The sequence below is a fragment of the Venturia canescens genome, chromosome 3 (assembly GCF_019457755.1).
Source record: "Venturia canescens isolate UGA chromosome 3, ASM1945775v1, whole genome shotgun sequence".
Taxonomy (NCBI): Eukaryota; Metazoa; Arthropoda; class Insecta; order Hymenoptera; family Ichneumonidae; genus Venturia; species Venturia canescens.
Window position 1 is genome coordinate 9,931,590 of NC_057423.1, and position 20,067 is coordinate 9,951,656.

At 36.0% G+C, this 20,067-nt stretch overlaps 6 protein-coding genes across 9 annotated transcripts in view; all 6 read left to right on the forward strand.

Annotated features, from left to right (window-relative positions):
* Positions 1–303: 303 nt before the first annotated feature.
* LOC122408423 (uncharacterized) lies at positions 304–2,588 on the forward strand. Its single transcript, XM_043415202.1, has 3 exons — positions 304–1,151; positions 1,330–1,871; positions 2,235–2,588. The coding sequence occupies exons 1-3, from the start codon at positions 980–982 to the stop codon at positions 2,307–2,309; spliced, it is 789 nt and encodes a 262-aa protein (XP_043271137.1). The 5' UTR covers positions 304–979; the 3' UTR covers positions 2,310–2,588.
* A 95-nt stretch (positions 2,589–2,683) lies between these two features.
* LOC122408422 (uncharacterized) lies at positions 2,684–5,266 on the forward strand. The gene is made up of 2 exons (XM_043415201.1): positions 2,684–4,681; positions 5,236–5,266. Exon 1 carries the CDS (start codon positions 3,330–3,332, stop codon positions 4,581–4,583), a length of 1,254 nt encoding a protein of 417 aa, XP_043271136.1. The 5' UTR covers positions 2,684–3,329; the 3' UTR covers positions 4,584–4,681; positions 5,236–5,266.
* A 262-nt stretch (positions 5,267–5,528) lies between these two features.
* On the forward strand, positions 5,529–7,215 carry LOC122408424 (uncharacterized). The gene has a single exon (XM_043415203.1). It carries the CDS (start codon positions 6,097–6,099, stop codon positions 6,799–6,801), a length of 705 nt encoding a protein of 234 aa, XP_043271138.1. The 5' UTR covers positions 5,529–6,096; the 3' UTR covers positions 6,802–7,215.
* Positions 7,216–7,667: 452 nt separating this feature from the next.
* LOC122407977 (uncharacterized) lies at positions 7,668–10,974 on the forward strand. Its single transcript, XM_043414465.1, has 2 exons — positions 7,668–8,960; positions 10,748–10,974. The coding sequence occupies exons 1-2, from the start codon at positions 7,835–7,837 to the stop codon at positions 10,972–10,974; spliced, it is 1,353 nt and encodes a 450-aa protein (XP_043270400.1). The 5' UTR covers positions 7,668–7,834.
* Positions 10,975–11,206: 232 nt separating this feature from the next.
* On the forward strand, positions 11,207–16,289 carry LOC122408421 (protein ABHD18). Of its 4 annotated transcripts, none has more exons than XM_043415198.1 (9): positions 11,210–11,682; positions 12,378–12,462; positions 12,633–12,815; positions 12,951–13,018; positions 13,117–13,255; positions 13,692–13,889; positions 14,126–14,378; positions 14,580–14,865; positions 15,808–16,289. In XM_043415198.1, the coding sequence occupies exons 1-9, from the start codon at positions 11,591–11,593 to the stop codon at positions 15,869–15,871; spliced, it is 1,368 nt and encodes a 455-aa protein (XP_043271133.1). In that variant the 5' UTR covers positions 11,210–11,590; the 3' UTR covers positions 15,872–16,289. The 4 variants fall into 4 exon arrangements, with proteins under 4 accessions (XP_043271134.1, XP_043271133.1, XP_043271131.1 ...); XM_043415196.1 differs by having other exon boundaries at positions 11,213–11,682; positions 12,906–13,018; XM_043415200.1 differs by lacking the exon at positions 11,210–11,682 and adding an exon at positions 11,875–11,892 and having other exon boundaries at positions 12,906–13,018.
* Positions 16,290–16,924: 635 nt separating this feature from the next.
* The window catches only part of LOC122408420 (La related protein), a 28,817-nt gene continuing 25,674 nt past the window's right edge, over positions 16,925–20,067 (forward strand). Inside the window, exon 1 of the mRNA XM_043415194.1 lies at positions 16,925–19,599. Coding sequence (XP_043271129.1) covers positions 18,555–19,599 — 1,045 coding nt within the window. The 5' untranslated portion in view covers positions 16,925–18,554. The remainder of the gene's footprint in view (positions 19,600–20,067) is intronic.

Consider the following 20,067-nt stretch of genomic DNA (forward strand, 5'->3'; position numbering starts at 1 on the left):
TGCACGTGCTGCCAATTTTCGACTAAATAATTAATATTTGGATAAATTGTTGGGGTATAACCAATTTGGCATACAATTGAAAACAGTGGTAACTTGAATTCTGCATATCATTCTTTTGACATTATTCATTCGAAAAAGAACTTATATTACTCCTGAGAACTCCATTATAACCGCTTCCTAATCATTTGATCTCGATATTAAATACATAATATTATCATCCGAGGAATAAGTTTTGTTTTAATTCCAAATCTACCATACACAGATATGGCAGTTTCGGCCTCGACATGGCGCTACAATGTTACACCTTGTGCGCGTGCATTGACAATAAACACGCCCGGTCCAAACTGCTAGTAGCCGAAGGAAACAAAGAAACGGCGAAACGGCGTAGCATATTTTTAGGTCGAAAGATAAACTTAAACCGAAAACAACCACAAAGAAAGAAAGAAGTCGAAAGATATATTCAAGAACAGACAGCAGAGGAATAAGTGAACAAAGAACAGTTAAAAGTTGGGAGTCGTGACTAACACACACGTTGTCGAACAATAAACGTTCGCGTCAGGGACATTGTTAATTAGCACGTTTCAAATTGAAAATCAGCGACAAAACAAAAACGTACCTGTAAAATCTCAGTGAACTAGTTAGAAGAAAACGTACCATTAAATTTGGATTGTAAGATGGGAAGGAAAAAAGATTCTGACGGCATCTATTATTTTCCAAATGCGTGTCAAATTTGCCGTGCTTGGGGTAAAGACGTTAAATTGAAAAGATGTGTACAATGTCTATCGATAAGTTATTGCAGTCGGGACCACCAGAAAAAACACTGGCCTCGGCTCAAGAAATTTTGCCAAATTTTCAGCAAGGTACAAGAAAAAGCGAATTCGATATTTGCACTATTTCAACGTAAAGACTTGAAAAGGATGGTACGAATCTGGCTTGGAACAGAGCGAGAATATTCTTGTGCGAATTAACGCAATCTCTAATGCGTCGTCAGCTTACGAATTTTGAGGAACAAATGGTGTTGTTCATAAGTCATTGTGAAATTTATTACGAAACAGATCCCTTGAAATTGAAAGATTGCAATGACTGTCCGTTTGCTAGTTTTTGCGTCAATCATCCCAAGGACGGCAAACATTCTACTCAGTGTCGAGAAGGTAAACTCTACTTTGAAGTGATCACTATGATTCCTCATTCCAATACCAAGAACGGACCATGTATCTTAATGGCTGTCCCACCATACCAGTGTTCCAACCAACATCGATGAAGCTACTGGATTCCTGGTATCAGATTCCTTAGTGGCCAAGTATTTTACATGTACAGAAATTCTTTCAGCTGTAATTTCTAATGGAATATCAGATCCATATACGTTTTTGTTTGCGTTGCAAAAAATATCTCGTCCAATGCAGCCAGAGATGATAATTCACGTGATTGAAAGGGAGCAAAATGACATGAAGAAGGCTGGTTTTTGGCAAACCTTACTCCATCACAATTTACCACTCAAGAAGATCAAAGTTTCTTACTTTTCACCGCATCTCTCATCACAATGCGTTAAAATGAAACTTTGTAATATATGTAAGAAAAATAACTGCAGCATCATTTTTGAAAACACAGGAGACACATATGTGCGCTTTGCAGAATTGCCAGCTTTTTCCAAACCCAATTTTATCATTGGATTCAATTTGGTTCTCGAAGACGATGATGAACTGGCTCAGACTATTAGACTAATCCGTAAACTTGGCTGTCCATTTTTTCTGACTACACTCGTTCCACAAGTAACAGAAACGAATGAAAAAAATATCAATTCATTTCTTGGCAAAAGAGTCAAACCCTTTTGGACAGGCATAAATCCATTTGCCAGCAGACAACCTTACAAGGTGTGTGAAACCAATGGTTTCTTTTATCAAAATCAGTATTTGACTATATATAAAAATTTGAATTGATTACTCGCTCTTGCGATGAATATTTTCCACGAATCTACCGACAAGAAGAAAAAAGGAAATTCTTATCAGAAAACTATGCAAAACTCCCTTAAATGATACGTTTTTCAATATTGTATTTCAAGTACTCTATATTACATTCTGGATATAAATCTGCTGAACTAACGCCATAGAATAGAATCTGTTAGCATAACTATTTTAAAAAACAAATCTTTTGAAAAATGATTATATACGTGTTCATTTCACAATCATATCTTTTAATTATGATTTTTTTAACATTATGCTTATTTTTTTATTCAGCATTTTGAAAAGCTTTGTGTTTACGAGATATCGGAGCTCGTTCCCGAGATGAATGAGAGCCCAAAAATTCATTGATTCTTTGAAAAAGAAAAAACAAACGCAAAAATTGATTTTTCATTCAACTGGCAAATGGACAAAAGAAATCTGGGGGTTTCAAGAGAATTCATTGAGATTTTGTATGTGTTTTAAGTTATTTCTTATATTTTGAATTTACCATGTAAATTCGTATTCGAAACTGTGATTGAAAAAATTTTTTCGACGAACAGCAAAAAATGAGGAACATGAAAAAATCTTTATTGTTATACGGCGTTTCAATAATATTATGTAATAAACAATATTGTATCGCTTCTGTAATATTTCTCCTCTGAATTGAAATCTTACCTAATTCGCAAATTACACAGATTCCTATTGCACTTTCCTGATCGCATGCCTTGTGATTCGTACTGTTTTTTCCGCATTTAAATAAATTCTAATTTCAATGTTATAACTGAAATAATTTTTTTCTAATATTTCGTGAGCACGATGTGAATTAGTTTTAGAAAATAATAAAATAGTCCAGAACAAACGGGGCGCGTTGGCTCTTTAAACGAATGTTTGAAAAATAATGTCAGAAAAGAAAGGAATTTTGAATTTATTCATTCGAAAAACCAGAACGTTAAGTAGTTTTTTCCGGGTTTTAAATTCAAATGCGGTACATAAACGTGATTGAACGATCGTGATACCAGAGGGCGAACCAAAAACCGTCGGTGCTCCACCAATCGGATATCGGAACAACAAGTAACTCCCATATGTCCGTTACGGGAACCCAGAGGTCAAAAGGGATACTTCGCTTGGAGCCTCGTCAAGAAATGGGAGAAGAACAATAATAAATAGAATGGAGGTGGTGGTGCTACACGTTAATCGAACGAATAGTAAACAAAGACAATAAAAGGATACTGGAACGTGCACGTTTTAAACACACATGTGATTTATTATTGTGAGAAGTACGTTGTAATCGTATGACCAAAAAGCAAAGAAAATAATAATTGCGAACGCAAGTGAATGCAGTTAAAAATAGCATTTTTAGCGTTTGATTTTTTTAATTAAAAAATAAAAATGGATCGAGTGAAACATACAATAATGGAGACATTTTTTTATCCGAACGCGTGTTATGTGTGTCAACTTTACGGTAAAGAAGTCGAATTAAACCGATGTCCGGGCTGCAAAATGATAGCTTATTGCTGTGAACAACATCGGAAGATTCATTGGCCACAACATGAAGAATTGTGTCAAGTTATCAACGATATTATGAAAAATAATGGTACGCTTTACGAAAGATACACGAATATGAAAGATAAAAATGTTTGGTTCGAATCGAGAATGAAATTGATAATTTTGGTGCAACGTAAATTGAGCCGGGAGCTTATGCACCATGAGATGGAAATGTTGCACTCACCCAGATGTTGTGTAACGTGTCACGAAACTGATCCGGAAAAATTGAACGATTGTCTGAACTGTCCATATGTCAGTTTTTGTAAAAAACATCCAAAGATTGATAGCAAACATCGAGCAGATTGCGAGACGTTGAAACTCTGTTTCGAATCAAACCACGTGTATATCGGTTTTGGAAACGATTTTGTTTCGGAAAAATATGGCAAGAAAATTCCAAAAACTATGGATCAAGCAATATGCCTTTACAAACCGTCTTACACATTTGAGAAAATCTTCAGGCCAGAAAAAATCTGGAGCCTTATTGTCGCAGATCAAATATCAAGAGTTTATACTTTTTTGTGGTCATTGAAAAAATTGTTACGTCCAAAGATGGAAGAAATGACAATTCATGTTGTCGGCTCTAATTACATTGAAATATTTACTGCTTATTACTGGCAGCGTGTGATCCATCACATCAAACGTCTCCAGAAACTTGACATTGTTTTTATTGGCCCGGAACTTGAGAACAATTCAGAAAAAATAAAGTGCTGCAGAGATTGTGTCATCAATCATCGTCGACTGAATATCCAATATGTAGGAGATTTCTATGCAAACTTCACAACAAGCCAATCATTCGCAAAACCTGATTACGTTATTGGATTCAATTTGGGTATTCATGCGTGTCCTCCTGAAAATGACACTTGGGCCCCAAGTCTCAAAGTATTAGCGCAGCTGGATTGCCCTTTTTTCCTCACTTCATTTTCTGCATCAGAGTCAAAACTCGATCAAGAAAGGATGAATGTGATTTTTGGAAAAAAAGTAAAAATCTTTTGGACCGGAAGAAATCCATTTTCTGGCTGGAAACCTTTCTGGAATTTTATAGATGAAGAAATTTTTTATCAGAATCAGTATTTGACAATTTACGAAACGTTGGTTTAAAATCAATGTTTGTACATTGAGATTCAATGAAAAATCGAAGACCACGAAAAAACGATGCAGGGAGAATTTTTTTTGTTCTAACCAAATTTTCAGTTCAAGTACGTCACAAATGTATCATAAGTAAAATTGAAGAAACAAATTAAAATTATTTTTTCAATTTTATCCGACCCATTCAAAGTAATGACAAAAATGTTGTATTTCTTTTGTAATCCATAAATCCATTCGAGTTTAGTCATTTGATTCATAGTGTCTATAATAAACGCGAATTTTCGTTTCACCGCTCAGATGTGACTTTGCAAGATTTGTGCCTGAAGTTGTTTGACCCCTTGTTAGTTTTTGTGCCGTTATAGCTTACGCATTTCCTGAAGAAAATGAAAAAATCAGCATTAAAAAAAGTTACCGAAACGCGCAACAAACGGGTCGAGAAATAGAGAGAGAGAGAAATAGCTCCTCGCTCGCGTAGTAGGCGACCTCCAGAACAAAGAGATGGAACGAAAACGAAAATTCATGATATAGTCAAATATAGTTCTCGGTAGTAGCTGCTAGTAGCACGAGTAGAGCACGGTCGTTTCGAGTCTGCTAACCCTGTTCATGTATAATAATAAACAAAAAAAACAATAATCGTCATTTTTCTGTAAAATTGACACTTTAGTTGTGAATGATTTCACGAGGTTCCTTTTATGTGCACGCGGAACAATCATCTACGTGCGTAAACGGTCAATCAACAAAGAAACTAAAGAAACCCAAACAAAGAACTAAAGGAAGGCTGCAAGCAACGCGTTAAACAGCCAACAGTATCAGGTACGTAAAGTTTTCTTCCGTTGAATTTACTTTTTGAAGTCTTCAATTAAAAAATAGGAAAATCAAAGTGAAGTGTCAATATAACCATAAATCGATTCTGTACTCGACTAAATTTCAATAGTCTTTCATTTTTGCAGAATCTGAAAAATATAATGGAAGAGATCGGAGCTACATCGCATACCATACCATTTTATCCAAATGCGTGCCGTGATTGTCGAGCTTACGGTAAAAATATCGAATTGATAAGATGTCCAAATTGCCAAACGATTGCTTATTGCAGTCTGGAACATAGAAAAAATGATTGGCCATGGCATAAGAGATTGTGTCGCGCTTTGAGCTATATTTTACAAAATACTGGTACTCTATACGGGCCATGTCAAAGCGTAGATAGAAATGCAGGGTACTTGTGGTACAAAGCAAAAGAAAAGTTGATGGACTCAGTACGGCTCAAATTAGGTCGTGAACTTACTATGGTCGAGGGGGAAATTTTACATAATCCAAGATGTTGCCAGATTTGTTACGAAACAAATCCTTCAAAATTGCAAGACTGTAATGATTGTCCATATGCCAGTTTCTGCAACAGGCATCCAAAAACCATAAACTCTCGGCTGATTGCAAAAAATTTGCACTCTTTCATGGAGCGCTTCATGTTAGAGTCTACATAGGAAATACTTTCCAAACGAGAAATTTGGACAGGAGTTTTCCAAAAACTATGGCTCAAGCAGTTCGTCTTTATGAACAATCTTACCAAGATGATTACAAGGATTCAATGCCAAGAAGAATATGGGCAGCTGCCCTTTCCAACAGGGCATCAAGAGCTTACACATTTTTGTTTGCATTGAAAAAATTACAAGGTCCAAAGTTGAAAAAAATGACGATCCATGTAATTGGGTCAAATATAGTTGAAATGGACAGTGCTTATTACTGGCGACATCTACTTCACCTTATTGAAGATCTGCAAGAGCTTAACATCGTTTTTGTTGGCCCTGAACTTGAGATTGCTTCGAAAAAAGTATCTTGCTGCAACCATTGCAACATTCAAAATCGCTGGCTCAGTGTTTTAACTGTCGGTGACTTGTATGTGGACTTTGCTGCTCGAAAAGGTTTCTCGAAACCTGATTACGTCATTGGATTCAATTTGGAGCTTTACGATTTTCGGGAAGACGACACTTGGACTTCCAGTTTCAGAGTTTTAGTCAAACTGGGTTGTTCTTTTATTGTAACTGCATTATCTGCAACTACCACAATGTCCGATCAAGCCGCCATTCAATTAATTCTGAAAAAAAAAATCGATTGTACTTGGTCTGGAAAAAATCCTTTTGCTGCAAAAATTCCTGTCCCTCGACCAACTCGGAAGGGACCCTACAACTTTGGTTATTCGAATGAGTATTTAACAATCTATAAAAAACTGTCATAGAATTCTTTTTCTCATATTCCATTGCTCGGGTGTTTACTTTGTTAATTGACATTAATGGACTTTTATTCCAAATTTTCATTCTTATTTTCAATGGGTTCTGAAATTGATAAGCAGTTATACATAAATGTAAATGTCTTAAGAATTTACAGTGATGAAATGCAATAATTTTACTTTTTTTTAATTTTTCTTCATGAAGACCTTTTTTTAAAACTCTTCGAATGAATTTGGAAATAAAATGACTCCACTTCCGAAGATGTCAGAATTGATACACGAAAAAATATTCAGGTGATTTCCACGTTAAGAGATATCGATGGTATCGAAATTGATTTTTTTTTTATTTTTAACCCTGAATGGAAAAAACTCAAATCTTACGATGTTATACGATTCGCACTGCTAAATTTTGAAATTTTTTAAACATGGAAAAGTCCAAGTTATTTGGTTATTTTATAAGTATATTTGCTATGTACTTTTATATATATTAATCTATTGTTAAATTTAATAAACAAAAGTTATTTATTATTTTTTTTTTTTGTCTTTTCAAAAATTCCTCTTGAGATCTCATAAAAAACTTGTTTTTGAGAATGTTTCCCATTTTTGTGGTTATTGCAAACAAATTACTACAATACCGTTGTGTTGCATTTCATTATTTAATATCAAAACTCATTCATGAAGCACGTCTTTTTTCAATTCGAAACAATATGCAATCAATCTCGAGTTTTTGCTGCATTTTCAAACATAAAATGTCGTTAATAACGTTTTTATTGCGCGCGCATCAATAACGTTTCCGTACGCTCGAAAGATGAAAAAGAACAAAGGACATAGCCATCGTCGCCGATATTGCGCGCACATTCCAGATCAATCGTCGAATTACGAAAGACGTGTTGAATTGAAGCTGACGTTCTCGAAGTAAATATTGTCATCCAATATTGTAAAGTTTTTGAAGAAAGAGTCAACGTAACAGAGGAAAAAGGTGCAAAAGCAAGTAAACATCGAAACCGTTTGATCTTCGTTTTTCTAAGAACTAACAAGAAAAATGATCGTGCTGGGAACAATAACTTCAATGGACGTATTTTTTTATGCGAACGCGTGTTATGTGTGTCGAGTGTACGGTGAAAAAGTGAACTTGAAAAGATGCTCGGCGTGTAAAATGATATCTTATTGCAGTCCAGAACATCAGAGATATCATTGGGCGCACCACAAGGAATTCTGTCAAGTTCTGAGTAATCATTTGAAGGAGAAAGGTACGCTTTACAGAACAGATTTGAATTTGGAAAATGAAGAGGTTTGGAAAAGCGAGAGGGCGAAATTAATAGGTTTCGTGGAATTTAAATTGCGTCGTAAGCTCTTGTTTCATGAGATGCTGATGTTACACTTTCCAAGATCTTGTGAAATTTGCCACGAAACGAAGCCTCAAAAACTGAGCAATTGTAATGTTTGTCCAAGCGCTAGTTTCTGCAACAAACATCCAAAGGACCACAAACATTCTGTCCTGTGCAAGAAACTGAAACTAGCATATGAAACTGATATAACGAGCAGCTTCGCACATTGTGTTCCCGAAAGTGATTACAAAAGTATTCCGCTTAATATGATTCAAGCTATTAAGCTCTACAAGCCATCTTCCAACAATGAGTTTTTCATCCAACCAGACGAAAAAGTTTGGGCTTGCAGAATTTCTGAAATCATAACAAGGCCTTATACGGTTTTATGGTCTATGGAAAAATTATCATTGCCAAAGTCGCTGAAAATGACCATTCACATTGTCGGTTCAATGGGTGATGATATAAATCAAATTTCCTATTGGCAACACATGATCCGCCACTTGAATCACCTCGAGGAGCTCAACATTGTATTTGTTGGGCTGCATCCCAATACAGATTGTAACAGCGCAAGAACCATCAGCGATCGTCAAGTTAACAACATTCGACTGAATTTCCAGTTTGTGAGAGAATCATATGCAGATTTTGCAACAAGTCAATCTTTCATGAAGCCGGATTACGTCGTTGGATTTCATTTGGGAACTTTTGAGTTACCTGGTCCGGAAAATCACATTTGGACTTCAAATCTGAAGATGATAGGCAAACTCGGCTGTCCTTTTTCCGTCACTTCGGGCCCTGACTGGAAAGTCAACCTCGAACGACAAAGAATCAATGAAATTTTTGGTAAAACCATCAACATTTTTTGGGCAGGAAAGAATCCTTTCTCTAGCTTGAAACCATATCGTCACCTAGTGACGGGCGAATTCTTTCATCAGAATCAGTTCATAACTATCTACAAAAAGTTGGCTTGAATCCTTATATCTTACAGCAAGATTTGTAGTGAATAGTTTCTAAAACTTTGGATTAGATGGAAAATGGAAAATTGAGAAAGTGAAATAATGTTCTTTGAGAAGATTTTTGAAGATGCAAAGAAACCCAGTGCCGAGTAGAAAAATTAAATTATTTCAGAATTCACAATGTTAACATGCAGAGAAATTCCTTTATTCCAATAAGAATTCTGAACATGGATTTGAAATTTATGCAACAAGAACTGGACCAAGGCTGTTCTAATTCACAATTTAAAAAAATACTCTTGCACCGATTAAAGATAAAAGATTTTGTACTGTTTTTAAAACTACAACAATTTAAATATCGCTACTGAAAAGTATTTTTGATAGGATAAATTTTCATAGTCTCAGTTGACAAGTTGTCTGCTTAGATCTTCACATATTGAGATTTACAAAAAACACTACATTTTCTATTCTATATTAATTTTTTTATGTTTTTTTATAATGTTAAATTATTATTTTTCATTCGTTTTTCAAAGCATGGAATATACAGTTCGACAATAGTTGTCACCAGGAAAATTTAAGATCAACGGATCCTGTAAATTTTCGTTATGGTGTCATTACTTGCGTTATCTTAGTTTCTTAGTTCATAGTTTCGCGTGCAGCAAAAACAATAAAAAAAAGTTTCAACTGCAGACCAAGTTTTCTTTACCCATCTTGCGCTATGTACAGCGAGTTTACCTTGAAGAGATTAAATTGAAAAGATTTTGCAGTTGGAACTTCTGTTATTGAAGCTTCAATTTCATTGAAAAAGTTATTTTGAGAGAAATCTGTTCTGTTCGAAGTAAAACACATAATTTTTCTTTTGTTTATACCAATTATACTGACTAATGAAAGTTCTTAGCAGTTATACTAGAATAGTTTGTACTTCTGCACCCAAAAATTGAAATTTATTGAGAGGTTTCGAACATAGAAGATGAGTGTAAACTTTTTCAGTTTTGACAAATCGAATTTCAAAGAAAGCAACAATCTGAATGCACTAAAAAAATATGCTCTTTATTTTGAGGTTTACAATGAAAAAAAAACATGGAGAACAGTATTTTCTCCACATTTATCTTTTTATAACGAAACGTTGAACATATTCAGGATAAAAATAGCGGTTCCCAGCCTGGAATCAGTTGGTTTATTACCAGGAATATAAATATAAGAAATTGTCCGAAAAGGTCGACATTTTATAATAGAAATCGAGCTATTTTTGAATTTTCTTTTTCAATATATTTTCCATATGCAAAAATATATCAGAACTTTGTCATGGGTCCACTTTCACTAATCAAACGCATTTTGTACATCAATCTTTTGTTACAAAGGAAAGATTATGTCGAAATGAACTTCATGCTCGCATACAGAGAAGAGTTCACGCTGAAGAATAGATTGAGCTTGATTTCAATCCTGTTGTAGAGTCCGGGTCCGGAAATATATATTGCAAGCTCCTAGATAAAAAATTTCAAATTACTGATCAGCGTGTAATTTTTTATGACTAAAAGTTGATTGCATTAATTTGAATAATAAAGATCAATGGGTTCTCACAATCAATATCGTTTGTTTAATGCATCTAATCCTAGAATTTTATTTCTTTCTATATAATAGTGTATTTTTTTCCATTATGAAATTCATGTCCACTAGGTCGGAGTTTTGCATTTTATCAACGCCCAGGCAAGCCCAGGTTCGTGAGAAATGATTTTAAAATCACTTCCGGTTCAAACCGCGTTCCTCTCGTTCCACAAAAACGTGGTACACGAACTCGCCACCAGAGTTGTTGCTGGTTTGTCAAATGCTGTTGGTTTTTCAAGGTACATTCTCGTCGAATCTGTACAAAATTGACTTGTATTTATAACCCGAAATACGAGTAACTGAAATTTTTCTTTGTGATTGGAAGATCCGATGTTTGAATCTTTTGCACATGTACAGAAATGACAGTCCTGCACGATTAAATAAACAACTCAGCGCCCGTAAATTCGAATGATGGAAGTGAGTCTTCTAGAAAAAGATAAAAGTCCCAAGGCATTCACTAATCTGCCAGGGTGCGCGGGAACACTGACGATCAGATCAGTGTGAACACGGTCTGTTGTGAATCGAACGAGTCACCGAACAACAGCTGTTTCCGTGGCAGGTTTATTGATGCGCGTTGTACGTCACGCGCATCACCCGATTGTTGTTATAGTCGTTACGTTTTATATCTTTAAAAAAGAACAAAAAAATTGCCTTTTCGTTTGACGTTATTATCAACGATCGAGTGTATAATTTTTTTCTTTTAAATATTTTTATCTCTCGAAATGACTTTTGTCCCTGTGATTTTTTATCGCGTGCATAGTTTTTCACGAAATCACGAAGATGTTATTGCGAGCTGCGATTTCATTGATGCTATTTAGTGGGGAATTAATTCAAAATTGTAGTGTACATAGTAACCGCATCATTTTACTAAATACGTTTGTATTTTTATGTATATTTTCGTAAAAATATTCAATCATGGCTCCTAGCCGTTTAGATGCTGTTTATCGGAGTATTTTGCTCACCAAGTTTTTCACCAAAGGATGGGGAAATCCTGACAGTTTAAGACGGTAACCTCAAATTCCTTTCAACCTATTTTTCTACACTTTGCGCATTTCAATTCGCATAAATAAACATTCCGTAGAAATACTACTCTTATTTTTTTTTTAATTTGAAAATACTACCATATGTGAAGAAAACTATTAATTTTCTAGTTCTTCGGAATCAAAACATAACCTCACTTTTCGGCACTGTCAAATGTTCAAGGATATTGTATAAAGGTGGTTATCCTTGTTTTCCCGATCAAGACTTTATTTTAAATCAATTATTAGTAGTAAATTATTATTCTGAATATTTCTATGCAATAATGATTTTATGAGATTTACATTTTTTTTTTTCTTATTAGCAGTATTCTGTATCAAAGTGATAATCTGTCAAGGTTATTGTAACTTATGCAAATGAGGCTCTTCATAGGAGTATAGTTATTATGGGCTTTATAGATTCGGTCGACCGTAATATTCTAGCTTCCAATGGGAACAATATTTCTTTCAGAAACAAAAAGTTTTTTTGTCTTGTCAATCAGCGTCGGTTGATCTAATTTTCATTTTTTATAGACATATAAACAGCAAAATTTTAATACCATTAATTAAATTTTTTCAGGAAAAATTTTTTAAGATTTTATTCCATTCGGTTGATTTTCATTTCATGAATTACTTTTATACATATTCACTTGGCAATAACGATTAAAATTTTTTATCTGTTCCAGGATATTTGAATTTAGAAAAATTGTCGCCAATAGAGAAGCATGCTATAATCTCATACCACGTGACTATCCTATAAATATTACCAAGGTAACATTAAAAAAAGCATTGTAAAAATGCTTTGCAATGCCTAGTATTAAAGTATTCATTACAGATAAGATAGAGTCTGAGTTGTCCTGAAACTTTGAGCAAAGGTGCAATGCGGGTCTCCTTCAATAGAAAATGATTTGTTGCTTAATATTATTCATCATATTTACCAGGATGAAGAATGGTCGGACTGCCATATCGTCGAAGGTTGTTTCGAGAGTCCTTTCGAGCATAATTTGCCCAATATTATGCCAGAGGAAACAAAAACTTGTTACTTTCAGCTAATTTTACCGCTACACTGGAGTTCCCAAAAAATCAAACCTGTGTGCCTGCACCTGGCAGGCACCGGTGACCACGTAAGTGTCCATTTATTTTATAAAAAAGAAAAACCATTTGTAGTTCAATGGACTACTTCATATTTTGTGCAATTGGTCTGTATATACCAGTATTTTTGGAGACGAAGAAACTTGATAGCAAAACCATTGCTCAAGGAGGCTGGAATCGCGTCATTGCTCCTGGAGAATCCGTTCTACGGGATGAGGAAGCCGAAAGATCAAATGTGAGTGTTTCGTGGTATGAAAGAGGTAAAAAGGGGGACAACAGCATTCGCTTTTCACAGACTTGCATTTATATAGACACAGAAATTGTCCTCAATAGACGTTCGAATTTACACAATGTCGCTGATATATTCATCATGGGAGGATGTCTAATTATGGAATCGATTGTATTGCTCAATTGGTGCGAGCAACGAGGATTCGGTCCGCTTGGACTTACAGGATTGTCTATGGGTGGTCACGTGCGTTTTTGCATCTTTCTCTAAATTCTTTCATTTTTTGAGTCTTAATGGCAAGAAAATTGAACACTATGAATATATTCCAAGTCCTAAAATACCTTGAACCGAAATTTCGAAATCTTGCAAATGTTATAAATTATAAAAAACTCAGTTGCCTTTGAAAATCAGAGAATTTTGTAACAACAACCCAGACAACGTTTTCTTTCGTCGAGTGAGATGATTTTCGTGTTTTTTTTCCAAATGCATGGAAATTTCCCTGATTTTCTATATTTTCATTTTTATGCCCAAGAATTCAAATTTTAGATTCCCAAGTGTTTTTTGAGAAATCGAATGATTTTTTATTTCAGCGTTTTGTGATACTGTTTTTCCCAAATTTATTGTAAAAAAATGTGTTTTTACGTGGTATTTGGAGGAATAAGCATGACTGACTGTTTCACAGATGGCTTCATTAGCGGCAACAAATTGGCCAAAGCCAATAGCTCTAGTTCCTTGCTTATCCTGGTCAACGGCTTCCCCAGTGTTTACTCAGGGTGTTATGAGCACTTCCATTAATTGGCAATTATTGGAGTCGCAATATTTTTCAAACGAGGTCTATCAGAATGATCTTGCTAAAATGGTGAAAATCATTGATCAAGACGTAAGCACAAACATCTTTGGAAAGATTTCTTTATTCGAATTAATATCGAAAAAGAAGGTGCGCAAGATTATTATAACTATTCATTAAAACGCAAAGAAGCAAGAACAAAGGCATCATTTGCACGCACACTTCGCAGTTGTTTCATCGCTTGATTAACATTTCATTTTTTTTATTTATCTCTTCACAAATATTTATTTTATTCAGGAATAGTGAATTTTATAAAATTTCCATTACAGGATGCTTTTTTAGCTGGTCAACACTTTGTCAAACATTATCCTGCCAGTTTGAAAAGGATGAACGAAGCGAGGGAACAGTCACATAATCCAGAAGTTGATAAATCAATGGAAGTCGGCAAAGTTGATGAAGTTGGGATTGAAAATAATAATAATATGAATGCTCGAGTCGATGAGGAAAGAGTCGCAGCTAAAATGTTTCCTCTCAATCTTATATACGAAAGATTTAAATCGAACGAGCCTGATAAACTGGAAGGTGAAATTCTCTTTTTTGAGCCCCAATTCATTTTTCTGCTTTAAAAACATACTGAAAATTAACAGAAAATTTAAATAAATCATGTTATAAATCCGTTTTCATTCGAATAAAATAATAATAAACAAATGTTTAATTTCCTCAAAAAATATTTTAAAAAGTCTGGAATTTATAGTTAACGTTATTCTTTTGTTGTTTTGTTAGAAGTTTGTATGCTGCCTGCATCGAAAGACCCTCTAAGGCTCGACAGCAAATATCGAGAGCGTGAGGCTTTTCAATTTATGCGTGGAGTCATGGACGAATGCACGCACCTTCGTAATTTCGAGGTTCCTGTCGATACTTCCCTCATTATTGCTATATGCGCTAAGGACGATGCTTACGTGCCACGCGAAGGCTGCATGAGTTTAGAAGAAATTTGGCCTGGTGCTGAAATTCGTTACATCGACGCTGGTCACGTTACGGGATATTTGTTGCACCAGAAATTTTTTAGGTGCGTCATGTGTGAAAGTGAACGAGTATCGTAATAAAATTGCGATTTAGGCAGAATAGTAGGGGCAATCCATGCCAAATTCACTTATCAACTGACGTTGCTTCCGCAATTTCGCTAAAATTGTGATATGTTTTAGTATTTATTCCGAGACATTTCTGTGATTTTTTAATTTTTTTCGACTGATAGTTTCTGGGATATTGATTTTTTTAATTGATGGTTTTGGTCATATATTTTCTTGATCTTTTGCTTTTCAATATAATTTTCGAAGAAATCGAATAAAATTCTTTTCTCAGGTCAACTCAATCACGTTTCTGACGATGATTTGATTTTTTTTTCTCACAAAAACTTGACTATTTAAAAATTTCACAGCCCAATCCTATCATAGAATTGAAACGTATAATTTCTTGCTCGATATCATTTTTTTCAATTTTTTTGTCACTTTTTGTGATGTTTAAATATTTTAGGTTTGAAAACTTCTCAAATGTGATAAATTCATTTTTGTTTGGAATTACAAAACGCAGCTACTGAGTTTCTGTCACTAGATTCCCTTCAATGTAATAAGAAAGCAGAGTATTTCTGTTTTTATCTTCAATCACCTGTTATGAAAGTAGAGAATATTAAAAAATTTCAAGAATAAAAATTGAATATTAAATGCGGTTGGCCCACGATGGGACTGAGTTTGAAAGTTTTCGAATACAGAACACGTTCGGGAATTTTCTTTCATTGAAAATATCCAAAAATATCCAAAAAAATCACAAAAGTATGTTTGGAAAGAAAACTAAAATCTATCCCAATTGTAATTTTTCCATTTTTTGAAAAATATGACAAGACCAGTTTGTACTGAACAGAAAAAATGTTTTATCCTTAACGGTAACGTATTTCTTGAGAAGTGTTACGAGAAATTAATTCAAACGAGCAAAATCATTGTTTTCTATTTTCCAGATCAATGATAGCTGAAGCTTTTGGACGTTCGTTAAAAAAATATCCGATCGACGAGCGTAGCTGACAGACAGAAGAATCGTCAACTACAGATTTGCAATAGAAGATGAAAGTTAATATTTTCGATCGCCTATTTCGATCAAACGATCGTTTCATGAAAGGGTAAAGTGGAATCGTGCAAAAAAAATGAACTCACGATTTTATCACATGATTAATAATTGACAATACAACGAAACAAAAAAAAATCGATTATGCATTCGTTGCTACCACGTGTGATCACGAATTTAGAAAAAAACAACACGCGATAGTTAACATTGTAAAAATTGACGTAGATACAAATCTCATGGAAATATTTAACTTTTATAATGAATGTTTTAATCTATTTACACAATTACGTTGACAAATTATATATATTATATAATTTATGTATACACTTGTGGATAACCATGAATTTTATTTTATTAAATCATGAAAAAACACCATCAGCATGAAAGTAAACAATTTTTTATTCAGCTTTCTCGAATTCATCCCAACCATCGGACAGAAAATTTGTTTTATCATAATTCGAATATTCGTTTATCGAATGAAAATCCGTTTTTTTTACTTCATCATGAGCTGTTTTTGTCAACGTTGAAAAATGTATGATGAAATTCATTTTTATTTCAATTGAATTCGAAAAATAAGATTTTATTCGACATTTTTTTTCAGTTGCAACAATCCGTCGTCAAATATTGTGATTCGTTGTAATATTGCAGCGAACTTGATTTTTTTCATCACGTTCCCGGAGACTTCTACAACTATGGCTAAAAGTATTTTTCCTATCGCTGCAATGAATTTGCTAAAGTCACTGGGAAACGAATTATGGATTGAATCGAAACGATAAATATTCCTTTTCATCGATGTATCAAAAGTGTGACATTTTCAAGAGAATCGAAATTTATTGGTAAACCTTCATTGCAAGCTAATTTTACCGAAGCTTACATTTTGAATAACCGGAAGTGCTAGTAGCGCCAGAAAAACGTTGCGTGTCTCACCGGCAAGTAGTTGAACGAAAAGTGTCGAAGCCGTGGTCGAAGCAGAATTTCTCCTCTCCGGCTTGGCACCTCGTTATCTTTCGGCAAAGATCGCATATACAGAGAGAGGCCGCGGAGAACATTGTACGGCGTTGGGGCCACATGTGTTGGCTGATCGTAACATTTTCGGCGTTAAAAAAAAATCAAAAAGACTGAGATGCAGAGGGTATTTACATAATTGAGGGTTGAGAGAGAAGGCGGTACGCGATAATGAACGAAATGTTGAATGGTGATGAGTGACATTGTTGTATTTGGTAAAATAAGAAGAAAAATAAAAAATTAAAAAAAAAATACATCGCAAAAAAATAGTTGTCGGCGAGAATATCACGGTGCTGCTGTCTGCTAGAATTTTTCGATTCTAAAGAGCGAGGCGGGGGAAGAGAAAGGAGGGTGCGCAATTGGTGCACGAGAAAAAAGGCACACGCGTGTCGGGGTGCGCGAGTGTGGGCCTCGTGGAAAGAACCGATCTCGTACACGCGTTACGGTAATCCCGTAAAAGTACGAGAAAAGTGTTGGAGTTGTTGATTCGTAAAAAATTGTTGATTTTTATTGATAATCCGTGTTGGATATGGAAATAAAACAGTGTTGATTAAAATCGCCGAGTCAGCGTGGTTTCGCGCGGAGAAGAATCGTACAACCTCGTGTGTGCCTCGTGCAATAACCATACCGCTTTTATTTAACACATTTGTATAAGTGATTGAAAGTGTTTAAAGATACTATTGGATTTACTCGTGATTATGAAATAATATTCGATAATTGATCAGAGTTATAGGATTGAATAGTTTATTGGGGGAAAAAGAATTTATTTAATATCGGCGCACGCGGTCTAGCAAACGTGTGCGTGTCTCGTACGTGTGAGAAGAGTTGGGCCACGGCTAGTTAGCCGGAGCGCCGTCTGAGTAGCGGCAGCGCTAGTGTCGCTCGTGCTGCGGAGACCGTGCCTCGTTGCGCGGAGAGCAGTTTTTTGTAATTTTTCTTCTCACGGGACAAAGAATAAAGGGTTTAATAAAACGGTGATTTTCATGATTACGTAAATAAATATTGTGGGGAAACGTGCGGGAGACAGTGCGGGCGAGTGGATTAACAATCGAAGAGTTGGCTCGTGTGTAGTGTCGCGCGAGTTAACGATAAATGATCCCGGTGGGGCCATGCGTTCGGCGGCCTAAAGGCAGCATGGACGGTTCGTCTCACTGAGTCCCGGCGGGTCTCAGAGCCTCGTGGCCGCTTAAATACGCTACGGGTTACGAGACTCAATATCCCTTCTTACTTATTTTATTTTTATCATTTATTACATTATTTTTTCTCTCCACGTTAAAAATCGAGTTGAATAACTCGAGAGCGGAGGGAAAATAGAAGGATAAATTGGTATCGAAGTTCATGATAGAGGAAAGAATACGGGAAGCCGCGTCTTTGAAACGTACGAGGCTGCTCCCGAAATCCTTAAACAATATTCCCAATTGATAAATAAAAAGAAATTCGGGTTTATTCTTAACGTTGGCGAATCGCCCTTGTCGCGGAGAAGGCACGTACACGAAATTCGATAATCCCACGATTATCTCGTGGCGCGCGCGGTACGAGCGACTTCGAGAAGGAGAGAGTGAGAGAGCAAAAGGACAAGTTTCCTCGAGGGAGGGGGAAGACACCTCGTGTTTTTGTCCTCTTTGATACGAATCCAAGATGGCGGCGACGAAAGTAGCGAGCAGCGCTCAGGGCGGTAACGAGAGAGACGAGGGACCCGGCGTGTCTTACGCGAGCGTTTTGAACCCATCGAGAGCTGCTGAAACGACAGTTTTGCCGAGGGCTTCCGAAGCGAAGGACAATAACAAAGAGAACATCGGTCAGGAAGGACCTGCGAGGGCATCTTCGAGCGCTAAGGAGAGAATCGCTTCTCAAAATCAAAATTCTGTTCCACGTGGCAAATCTTATCAGAAAAGTGGAAGAAGATTTAATAATGCTTATTCACAATCCAAAAACGAGAGACGTCCTCATCACCCGCACGGGGATTTCTCAGCCAGAACTGGACAGAATGCTCCTAACGAAAATTTACTCAGGCCCAAAGACGCATCCTCCAAAAACGTTGTTGATGAAGAAAACCCTGGTACGGAGCATCACAATGGCGACCTTGGCAGCGACGGCGAGTTCCAGACCGTTGCCCCAAAGTCAGCACGCCGCAAAGAAAAACTCCATCACAGAGTTGATCACCATCCTCACAGACCAGACCGCCACAGCCGACATCACGAAAGACATGCACAACCTCCGCGAGGACACAGCGCCAACGGCAGTCGAGAAAGATTGCCGCACAAGGAGAGGGCTGAAAGATATTCCTCCGAGCACCCTCCAGCCAGTAAAGAAGCTACGGCTGAAAAAGAAGAAACTCCTGTTGAAGCAGAGTCTGATCAGAATGCGGTCAAATATGTCGAAGCTCCTCTTCCTGCCATCAACCCCTGGATGAAGAAGAGACCCCCTCTGGCTTCTGCTCAGCAAAAACAAATTCCACAACCCACGCCGCCACAACCTCCACAGCTCCAGAGTAAACCTCCCAATCCCCTCGCTCCGACTCCTCAAACTCCTGCCGTTAATCCTCAAGTCACAGTTCCTCAAAAAGTGCCTCAAGGCCCTAGCGTTGCTCCTACGAATCCTCTACTTTCCAAGGTTGAGAAAGTCGTGCAGAGCGAACGAGAAAAGAGGGTTCTACAGCCGCAACAACAACAGGGAAAAATTGGTGAGTTTTCAATTTCATTCTTACGGACCAGAAGCTTTACTGCAAAATAAATTCTTTCAAACTTACTATTGACGAGCATAAATATACAAAATCGAGTAAGAAAAGAAAATCATAATGCTGGAACGAATAGAAATGTAACTGACAATCCCGACAATTTTCAGACAACCGGAATTTATATTTCTTTCATTTCTAAACGATAAAAGTATTATGTCTTGAAAATTTTCTCTACTTTAGACCAGTGGCACAGATCACACGAAACATGAGAATTTTTTCGTATCTAACGATATATTTCAATGAATTGAACAAATTTCTGGAAATTGTGCGAATAGCAGCTTGTAAAATAAACGAGTCTTAATTATCCGAATGTTACTCGAACTAGTTGATGAAGTAGAATTGAAGGAAAATAATTTAAAAAAAATAAACATGAGAGAAAATCGTTCGCAATAAAAAAATTGTCTGTACATTTGT